This window comes from Arachis ipaensis, chromosome B07 (genome assembly GCF_000816755.2).
Source record: "Arachis ipaensis cultivar K30076 chromosome B07, Araip1.1, whole genome shotgun sequence".
NCBI lineage: Eukaryota > Viridiplantae > Streptophyta > Magnoliopsida > Fabales > Fabaceae > Arachis > Arachis ipaensis.
In genome coordinates, this window is record NC_029791.2 from 117,654,491 (window position 1) to 117,665,211 (window position 10,721).

Sequence of the window (10,721 nt, forward strand, 5' to 3'; positions counted from 1 at the left end):
AACTCTTGGGAGAATCTCTTTCCCTATTTAAATTCATAGACTCAAAAGAATCTCTACCCAAGCTAATGTCAGACAATTTAGCAATATCCTCTGTATAAGTCAGCAACGGAGTAGACATAACAGCCATGCTTAGCAATTCAACTTCTTCCTTATGTACTTGCATATCACTAAAGTGAATAGGGACTTCTGCACAAGATGTGGTGGAAGCCACAATCACATCACTGAGTTCAGATGGACACTCCGTGATACTAGAGTGACAAGCCGTGGTTCTGCGCCTTTTGTACAAGGGTGAAATCTTGTTTGCATCCTCATATAAATCAGCCACAGAAATCCCCCTTTTCACAGTTAAAGTTGTGATCCCATCTGTTCTGGATTGTGAGCCAAAATCTAACATTGGAACAGATATATCTAAGGCTTCTGAAAGACTAGGAACCTTCAACAGATCTGAGGTTGTGTAGACAACATTTGCAAGACCAACTGGATTTTCTGCATCTAGAGACATGCCCTCCATCTTTGAAGGAGAAAATTTTAAGAGAGTTCTAACCTCTCTCTCTTCAACAGTACCTGTGTCCCCTTTAACACAATCAATGGAAATATCAGAATTTGGAACTGATTGTATGTCACAGTTCTCCTTTTCATGTTGGCATGATTGATTACTATAAGCCTCAATGTGATTAATGTCAGAAGTATTTCCATTGAATAATTCAGTATGCTTTTCTTCAAGGTGTACAACAGCATTTTTGTCTTCAAGCAACAAATTTCCTTCACTTGGTAAAGACTGGAAATAACCTGGAACTGACATCTTGTCAACAGGGGCAGTCTTTTCCTCAAAAGAAGTCGTTGGGATCTTGTCCAAAGGAGCAGCAGCAGTTAATGAACTAACAGGAACATTATCTTCTTTCACTGTCCCATCAAACATATTTGCTGATATTGAACTTGACCTACTTGATTTTGGTTTCACAACCTTTTTGACCACTCTTTTAACAATCTTTTTCTTCTTAACAACCCTTGGAGTTGCTTTACCGGAATTTGTATTGGCAACTTCTTCTGTTACAATCCCCTTAGAGGATTGTGCCACCTTAGTTTTTCCATTAGGATTTTGGACTGCACTCGGATGAAGATGAGAAAAGTAATCAGATACATTCTTCTTTGCCCTTAAATCCTTCCCAGAATTAGTGGTGCCATTTACCAAGCACTCTGAACTATTTGAAATCCCAGCAAACTCGGATAGTTTTACAAGCTGTGATTCTGAGCAAGAATCTTTGGAAAACAAAGATACATTCACCTCTGTGATCAAGTCCTTACTAAAATTAGAGGTGTCATTTGGCAAGCATTGGGAGCTATGTGAATTTCCAGAACCAGCAAATTGTTCTGCTTGCTGTAAACCCAAAGCTACGCTCTTCTGTGAAGTCAAGTCCTTCCCAGAACAAGAGGTGTTATATGACAAGCAGTGTGAGCTATTTGAATTGGCAGCACCTTCAGTTAGTTTTATTCGCTGTGATTCATAACAACAACTTTCAGAAACCAATTGCTTTCTTTTTTTAGACTTTCGTTTAGCCTTTTTCCCTTTTTGATTAGGATTCAAATCTGTCTTCAAAACAGCAGTTGTTTCAGCATTAGAAGCAATGGTAGAATTTGAAGGCACCACAATAGCCTTGGCAACCATAGAATTCACTGCAGACAGTTTTACTAGCTGTGAATCAGAACAACCACTTTTAGAAACCAAGGATGCATTCGTCTGTGCAAGCAAGTCCTCACCAGAACTCGAGGTGCCATTTGCCAAACACTGAGAGCTATGAGAATTTACAGAACCGTCGGCAGATAGTTCTACTTGATGTGTACCCAAACAAGAAATTTCAGAAACCAAAGACACATCCTTCCGTGCAGTCAAGTCCTTTCCAGAAATAGAGATGTCGTTTGCCAGGTGCTGGGAACTATTTGATTGGGCAGCACTTGCTGGTAGTTCTGAAACTCTATGTGCATCAGAACAAGAAATTTCAGAAACCAAACACTTCCTTTTTTTAGCCTTCTTTTTCTTTTTCTTTGCCTTTCCAATAGGACTCAAAGCTGTATTAGAAACTGCAGTGGTTCCAGGATTAGAAACAAAGGAAGAACTGGAAGACCCCACAATAGCCTTGGCAACCATAGAATTCGATTCAAAGAAAACATCAACCCCAAAAGGAATTTCTTCTCCCACTTCTGCTTGCTTCCCATCATTCAAACAATGCTCGTCTTCAATTCTCGAAGAACTAGAACCAGGTTTTGAGTCAACAACAGCACAATCATCACAATGTAATTGTTCATCATCCTCATTCTTACCATTGCTCGGTTTTGGCGCCTGGATTCTAAGAAAAGCACTCTTTCTCTTAACCTGTTTCTTTGGAATGCCAGTATATTCATGAACCTTATCTGCTCTATCGTAATCGTACCTATCCAGTTCCAAAGCCGTAGTCTCGAGAGAAGAGTCTTGCGCCTCTTCCGAGCAAAGTTTCGATTCGGTACCGGAATTCAGAGGAACAACCGCACGGCAACGGCGGTTTGCTCCGCCAAAGCACTCCTTACTGAACCTGGAAGCACTGCGGCTAGGGTTAGAATTTGAAGGAGACTGCGACAGCATTGAACGACGGTGACGCGAATCATGGTCGAAAAGAACAGGAACCTGAGGAACAAAGAGTGGATTGGCGGGTAATAAAACGGGAGGGTTGAAATTGAATGCGGTAGGGTTCACAAGAACGTGGTTGGGAACCTGACGGAGATGGTGGTGGTTATACGATGGAGGAAGAGGAATGTACGTATTCGGGCGACGGTAGTGATGAAAGTAGGGATCCATGGCGGCGGAGAGAGGAGTAAGAAGGACAGAATTATTGATCGATAATCGGGCAACAGTCACACTCGTAGAAGAATTCACCACAATGTCTCAATTTTTATTTTTTTTTCTCAAACCTTCTCCTTCTTCCTGCAATATATATAGTTAACGATAAACCCTGAAAAATAAAAAATTTTTGAGTTATTTTTTTTGTAAAAAATCTTTAAAAAAATAAGATAATTTTATATTTAAATATCTTATATAAAAATATGTTTTATCAAAATTTTAAATAAATGTGTTTATATATGTATATACTAATATATTCTATATTTATAAAGTCTATCAGTACTCCTCTTTCATAATATCCTTTGATTTTCATTTAATAAAATCTAATGATTCATAAAAGATGGCGCATCTAATGCGCACAAAATGGTTAAGCTGATTTTAGACATACCCAATTTTCTTAACTGTTACATCAGGAGATCAAATTAAGGTAGAAAATCACTTTCTTTGATTTTTGAGCTTATTTTAGATTCCGTCCCATATTATTTGATATCAGATTTTAATTATTAGATTAATTTTAATTAATCTATATTTGTTTTCTGGTGAAAAATAAAAATAAAAATCAACGTCTCTTACATCTTTGTCATTCTTGTTCTTTCTCGTGCTTCCTTCTCTTGGAATATAAAGTAATGGGATAAGTACGATTTTGGTCCCTCACGTTGAGGGTCAGAATCGAATCCGTCCCCGATGTATATTTTGATTTAAAATCGTCCTTAAAGTCGCATTTAAATTTAAAATCGTCCTTTATAACTTTTTCGGACGCAAATGCCCTTGCGTCGTTATGAGGCCGTTATGATCATCGAAAATAATAATAAATATATATATATAGGAAATTAAAATGAATGGAAAAGTTTAATAATGATACGTTGAATTGAGAAGAGGAAAGGGTAAAGCAGCGTGGAAGCCATTGTTGCAGAGCTCACCCTGAGGACCTGCTGGAGGGAGACAGCCATGGCTGCACGAAGCTCAACCTCGTCTCGAATCCCATCTTCGTCACAAGGTAGGCTGCTACTTTGTTCTCACGGTGAGAAGCCGGTGTTGCGAATCTCGGGGACCAAGGAGAACCCAGGTCGCAGATTTTGGGGCTGTGTCTATGAGATGCTGGAAGAACAGTGGAGGTTGGTTGTGATGATGAAGTTGGTGGATCAGGGTGGGCTGAAGGTGTGGGCTTCAAGGTCCCCTTGGGCCTGCCTCTAGGCCTTTTTGGTGGTGCTACAGTGTTGGACTGGGCTGAGCTTGTTGGCTGTGTTGCTGAAGCAATTTTTCTCTTCACAGTGAGCTTGGGAGTGGGCTGTGTAGATGCACTTTTCTTTCCTCCCTTAGCAGCTGGAGGGATAGAGTTGTTGCTTCCCCTGGATTGGTTGCCCTTGCTTTGTTTCTTGGAATTTTGGGCCTATGAAACATTTGCAGTCAATACAGAAGAACATAAGGCATGAGTAAAAAATTCTCAGACATGCAATGTAAAAAAATTTGATGAATATACCTCATTCTCAATAGGTTTAGGGCATCTGCTTTTATTATGCCCAACAACACCACATATAGAGCACCTCTGTTTCTCCCCCTTCCTGGACATGTGAGTGCGGCTGCTTTCTTCTTCATCTCCAGCAGCTGGCTTCCTTTTTTTGACTTGCCTGTGACTAGGTCTTCTGTATGGGGGAGGCATTACATCAGGATGTGGTGTAATCTCCCATAGGTCAGGGCCATTCAATGGGTGAATTACTGCCTCGTAGCACCTCAAGTATGCTTCTCTCTTGTAGCAGTCAGCCACATAAGGTTCCAACGAAAGCCCTTTGAATTTGATGCACCCAATTGCATGGACACAAGGTATTCCACTCAACTGCCACCTTCTACAAGAGCACTCACAGGATCCTAAGTCAACAGTAAACTTATCTAACCCATTCATAACCTCATATGTCTGAGCAGCAGACCAATATGGACGCCAGTCACCAGCAGATCTAGACCTCTTCTCCAATTTGATTCTAATCCTAGGTAAGATTGTCCCTGCATACTTCTGAGCCAACTCCCTATTCTCTGCCCACCTAGTCATCAGTTTAACCCGGATCTCCTCTAACATTGTTAGTATAGGTTTCTCTCTAGCATCAACTATGGCAGCATTAAAGCTTTCAGACATATTGTTAACCAGTGTATCTACCTTAGAGTTATAGGTAAACCTAGATCTAGACCAATACATAGGGGGGATAGCAATTAGGTACCTATAGGCTTCCTGATTCACAGCCTTTAGTTCGGCCATGTTCTTCTCCCAGTCCCTCCAGTGAGTAGCCTTAGCACACCTCCACATTATTTGCTTCAAATGTAACCCTGGAAACCGTTTTCTGAAATTGCTGTATAGGTGCCTCACACAGAATCGATTCTCCACACCTGGTATAACAGCTTCGTATGCTGGCAACAAACCCTGCAAGCAGAAAATGGAGGACCAAATAGTCATTGATACTTGAGATAAAGTAATTCATAGTTTCAATGTACATAAGTTAAATTTGGTTTAGGATTGCTTACTTTCTGCTGGTCAGACATAAAAGTAGTTCTTCCCATCTTCTCAACACCAATGTCAGTTGCAAGATGACTAAGGAACCAAGTCCATGAGTCCTTGGTCTCAGCCTCTACAACTGCATAGGCAACGGGCAACATTTGATCGTTTGGATCCCAACCAATGGCAGTGAGCAGTTGTCCCCCCTGTGGTGTCTTCAAAAAACAGCCGTCTAGACCGATAAAGCTCCTACAATGGTTGAAGCTCTGCTTGCATGCTTCCAAGCAGATATATATCCTCTGAAAGATACAGCAGCTGGTTTGTGATGAGGCAACCTCGTTTTCAACTTCAGGGTACCTTTGCACTTGTAAGCGAACAGATGTCCCAGGATTTGCCCGCATCAGCTCATGTGCATAATCATATATCCTCTTATACTGTTCTCGAAAGGTTCCCTGGATTTCATCAAGTGCAATCTGCTTTGTCCTCGTTGCCATTGACTTGGTGACAGTCAAGTTCCACTTTTTTTGAGCCTTTGAAACTAACTCCCTAATCTTCACCCTCGGATTTGATTCCACTTTCTTCTTGAATGCCTTCCCTAGCCATCTAGAGTGCAAAATCCCCACCCTGTGTGTTTGTGTACACGTGTGAGTCAAGTTCATGCTACGAAGCTGCCAACTATCCTCTTCTTTCATCTTCGCAGCATACAGCCAAAACGGACACTTGCCAGTGCAAACTGCCCTTACCCTCTGCAGATCACACTTTCTAAATGTGATTGCCCGAGCCCTCTGCACAGCATATGCAGTCACAGTGTCCTTGAACTCTTCCCTTGTAGCATACACTGTGCCCACTTCCCACTTGTACTGGCTCATGTCTTTTTGATGCTTGTGAACTGGATAACTCTGTCCCTGGTGGTCTGAATCTGACCCTAAACCTCCAACCTCATGGTCATCCTCTACTTCATCACTCCCTGCTCCATCTTCATCCTCAAAGTTTTCAGTTGCAACCCTTTTATTTTTCACTGCCCGACTTTTTTCATTCAGCACATTAACATCTTCAAATCCACTGACAGCAGGATCAAGCTCATCTTCACTGCTGGTAAAGTGTAAATCATCTTCAGTCTCTTTCTCTTCCTCAGATGGTTCGTACTCTGAATCAAAGCTATCACTATCACTATAGTTACCCATATTAGCATCCAGATTAACATCATCACCACCCTCTGTATTCTCGGCCCCAGAGATATCAGCAGCTGCATCAGATTTTTTTGAACCAGCATCTTCTCCTCCATACACAACCAGCTGTTGTCCCACATCATCCATCCTATGACCCCCCCAACATCAATGTATCCACAAGCAGGAAACCCCTGCTCTTCCTCAACCTTGTGCACTACATACAACTCAACATAATCCCTTACCTCAGCTATTTTGCACATAGCAATAGAATCTGCATCAGACTTAAACAGCTTCAAATTTTTCTCCAAGTCTTCATGTGTTGGATCCTTGAACCATAACGAAGGGATATTCTCCTCCACATATCCAAACTGCTTTAACTCCGCATAAGCTTCAAATACGGACCACGTACTCTGAATCAAAGCTATCACTATCACTATAGTTACCCATATTAGCATCCAGATTAGCATCATCACCACCCTCTGTATTCTCGGCCCCAGAGATATCAGCAGCTACATCAGATTTTTTTGAACCAACATCTTCTCCTCCATACACAACCAGCTGTTGTCCCACATCATCCATCCTATGACCCCCCCCAACATCAATGTATCCACAAGCAGGAAACACCTGCTCTTCCTCAACCTTGTGCACTACATACAACTCAACATAATCCCTTACCTCAGCTATTTTGCACATAGCAATAGAATCTGCATCAGACTTAAACAGCTTCAAATTTTTCTCCAAGTCTTCATGTGTTGGATCCTTGAACCATAACGAAGGGATATTCTCCTCCACATATCCAAACTGCTTTAACTCCGCATAAGCTTCAAATACGGACCACCGATCACCATCAATTTCTTCTATCATTGTGGTTTCTCCCCCCACATACTCTAACGGCCCATTCCGATAGGTAAAAACCCCCCCCCATGGTAGACTTTCAGTTTAAAGTACGCCATTGGCTTCTCCAACAACCTATACACAGTGCCATATCACAGAAATAGAAGAAAAAATTAAAACCTAAACCACACAATGATCTTTATTACTACTCTCAGAAACCGATAAACAGCTACACATACCTGACAGAATGTGCATGACCCTGCCTTTCAGTAGACCAGACTCGGCTGCGATCTTCACTCCAAGAGCACCTTCTAGCGTTTCTGATTCTTCCCTAGGGCACGGTGGAACAACATTGGTGAGGTGAGATGTTATGATTAATGTTGGGTTTAAGTTGAGGGTTAGGAAGCATATGAAGCGGTGAGGTGTTTCGCGCGAAACACAAAAACTTCAGAAGGGTATCATCGTCATTTATAAAAAATTTACTTCTTAAAGGACGATTTTAAATTTAAATGCGACTTTAAGGACGATTTTAAATCAAAATATACATCGGGGACGGATTCGATTCTGACCCTCAACGTGAGGGACCAAAATCGTACTTATCCCTAAAGTAATAACCTGCTCTCTTTTTATCATAGTTGTCAGAACCAAACCGGTGATCGAACCGGTCAGGCTACTGGGTCACTGGGTTACTGGTTCAACCGGTGGGTCACTGGTTGAACCGGTTAATCCGGTCCTATGTAAATAAAAAACAAAATATAGTAAAAAAATTAGAATTAAAAATTTAAAATACATATTTTTACTAATATTTTAAAAATATATAGCTATTCTAAACAATATGGAACAGAAACAATAAATATTTTGTTAATTTTACTCTATCATAAATATTTTTATTTTATTTTTATATTAAAATAAGTATTATTTTCGAATTTTAATAATTTATTAATTAGTTTATATCTATTATACTATTATATACTACAAGTATTTATTGAAAAATAATATTAATAGATATTATATAATTATGAAAAAAAAAATAAGTGAGTTTATAATTACTGTTAAATAAAAATATAATTAATTTAAAAATGAGTGAGCTTATAATTAAAATTAAAATAAATTAAATAAAAATAAATTATTTACCGAAAGATATTAATATATATTTTAATTTGTATTTATTTTAGTAATGGACAAGGTAGCCTGGTGGACAAAGTTACCTTTTATTTATTAGAGGGATGGGGTTCGAACCCCAACTGCTTAATTTTGAGGAAATTTTAAATTGTTCCGGTTCGATCGGACCGGTTGCAAGGAAATTTTAAATTGTTCCGGTTCAATTGGACTGGTTGCTACTGAATTTGACCGGTTTCTACCGGTTCTTAATCTTGTGCGGTCCAATTATCAGACCGGATCGGTATAGAGTCCGGTTCACCGATTTTCTGGTCGAACTGGCCGGTCCGGTCCGGTTCTACTAACAGTGCTTTTTATAATAAAAATTATTATTATTTTTTTTTTATCTCTTTGTACTTTGTGTCTTGTGGTTTTTGTCTTTTATTTCAGTTATTTTTTTTTATCGTTGCGTTGAATTTTCTCTACTTTATTTTTATTTTTATTTGATTTCTAAAGTGTAACAATAAAAGAGTTTTCAAGAGTGATAAAAGGCAACAATATTGAGTTCAATTAAGGATAAAAGCCAATTATAAATATAAACACGAGTGACCTAATCTGAGTGTCATCATCATACATCGTGAGAAATTAGTGTGTACTATCATTATGCCACAACAAGTTTCTTAAAAAGTTTTGTCAAACAAATTTCAAGATCAATAAAGGAATACTACAAGGAGTTGCTGTATTTAATGTGCAAAGCTAACGTTAACAATGGTCCTAAAGTTCTTATGAAACATTTTTTATTGGATTAAAAAAGAAAATTACAGATACGATTGAACTTTCTCACTATACAACAATGGAGGATTTAGTCCATTTGGCAATTGAAGTGGAGGCGCAACAATAATTTATAGTAACTTAGCGCTCTTCAGACTTCAATTCTACACAAGATTTTAAAAGAGCAAAGTTTGAGGATATGACAAAATTTACTGTTACAGATTTCAAGAAGAATATTATAAGTTGACATTAACAAACTTCTTTTGATCCTATCTTTAATTCTACTTCACGGCCAGTGATGGAAGAATTTGTTGAGTATGCTGTAGATAGAGACGAGTATTTGGAGGAACCAAAGGTGCAACAGTTCTCAAAGGGGTCCTTAGGATATGAACAATTTGAAAAATAAAAGAGAAAAGAAAAGAATTTGAGAGAAGAAGAGACTAAGAAAAAGAGTACGTATTTCAATGAAAAGAATCAATGTTTGAGTAAAAGAGAAAGTTTTGAGAAAAAGACAAGGAATTGTGAGAGAGAGGAGTCATTGAGAGAAAAAAAATTGAGAGAAATCTTGAAAGTTATATAGTTTAAACAAGAGTGCATTAGTGTCTATGATATTTAAAGAGTTTTCAATTTCTCATATATCTAACCATGAATTGTCTAGAGTTTACATGCCAGATTTTAAAGGTTTTGCAGATTTATTGGTGAATTTTGAAAGAATTAATGTGGATGAAAGGAATGAATGACAACCAATTTCATTCTATAGTGAGCAGCTACATAGAACATGTCTGTATTCAACATACGACAAACTGGCAAAGTGCAGTTTGTTTTGTATTTGATAGTTCAGGTGATCTTGAACAAAAGGCATGCACAATAGACTCATTTGATGAACTATTTTTCAAAAGTGATTAAACAAGATTCGAGGACGAATCTTTTTACAGAGGAATGATATGTGTTCAGGAGAATTTTTTCAGTCTATATTAGTATATTTAGTTTGTTTTGTTGTTAGGATTTGTTAGAAGATTTGATTTAGTTCTGATTTGTTTAGTACTATTTTTAGAAATTTTAAATTTAAATCAAATCTGATCTAATTCAATAAAGATCAAATATGATTTAAATTAAATTATCTTTAGAGATTTAAATTTAAATTAGATATTTAAAAAGATTTAGCTCATTTTTAGGTTGATCAGCTAGGAGCCTATTTAAAAACTCCTTATTATTCTTTTTGAATTAATTTTTTATGAATAAAAATTTCTTTGAGTTTCTTTGAGAAACTTAGGTGTAAACAGGTGAGATAGAGTGATTCCCTTAACTGGTACGTCAGTAAATCAAATTGAGGTAGAGGAGTCACTCTCTTTGATTTTCCAACTTATTTTGGGTTCCGTTTCATATAATTTTATTTATCAATTATGTTTAGATATAATAATATAAAAATATTTATTTATTATGTAAAAATATATTTTTTTAAAAAAAGATCTTAAAAAATATAAATTGTAACTTT

The 10,721-nt window shown here is 37.9% G+C and overlaps 3 protein-coding genes across 5 annotated transcripts in view; all 3 read right to left on the reverse strand.

Moving 5' to 3' along the window:
• LOC107606003 overlaps positions 1-209 on the reverse strand; it is a 5,081-nt gene extending 4,872 nt beyond the window's left edge. For all 3 annotated transcript variants that reach the window (XM_021106353.1, XM_016307963.1, XM_016307962.1), the window contains exon 1: positions 1-209. This exon is cut by the window's left edge. The gene's annotated coding sequence lies outside the window, so the exon portion shown is untranslated.
• Positions 1-2,958, reverse strand: part of LOC110264384 — a 3,029-nt gene extending 71 nt beyond the window's left edge. Inside the window, exons 1-2 of the mRNA XM_021106352.1 lie at positions 2,064-2,958; positions 1-1,622 (exon numbers count right to left, since the gene is read on the reverse strand). The exon at positions 1-1,622 is cut by the window's left edge and continues 71 nt beyond it. Coding sequence (XP_020962011.1) covers positions 1-1,622; positions 2,064-2,830 — 2,389 coding nt within the window. The 5' untranslated portion in view covers positions 2,831-2,958. The remainder of the gene's footprint in view (positions 1,623-2,063) is intronic.
• Positions 3,789-6,670, reverse strand: LOC110265140. The gene is made up of 3 exons (XM_021107959.1): positions 5,384-6,670; positions 4,353-5,282; positions 3,789-4,262 (listed from the first exon to the last, which is right to left on the reverse strand). Exons 1-3 carry the CDS (start codon positions 6,668-6,670, stop codon positions 3,789-3,791), a joined length of 2,691 nt encoding a protein of 896 aa, XP_020963618.1.

Coding starts and splice junctions, on each gene's coding strand:
- LOC110265140 (XM_021107959.1), bottom strand. CDS start 6,670: ATGGATGATGTGGGACAACAGCTGGTTGTGTATGGAGGAGAAGATGCT. Junction 5,283..5,383: donor TTATGTCTGACCAGCAGAAA/GTAAGCAATCCT, acceptor TTCTGCTTGCAG/GGTTTGTTGCCAGCATACGA. Junction 4,263..4,352: donor CTAAACCTATTGAGAATGAG/GTATATTCATCA, acceptor AATGTTTCATAG/GCCCAAAATTCCAAGAAACA.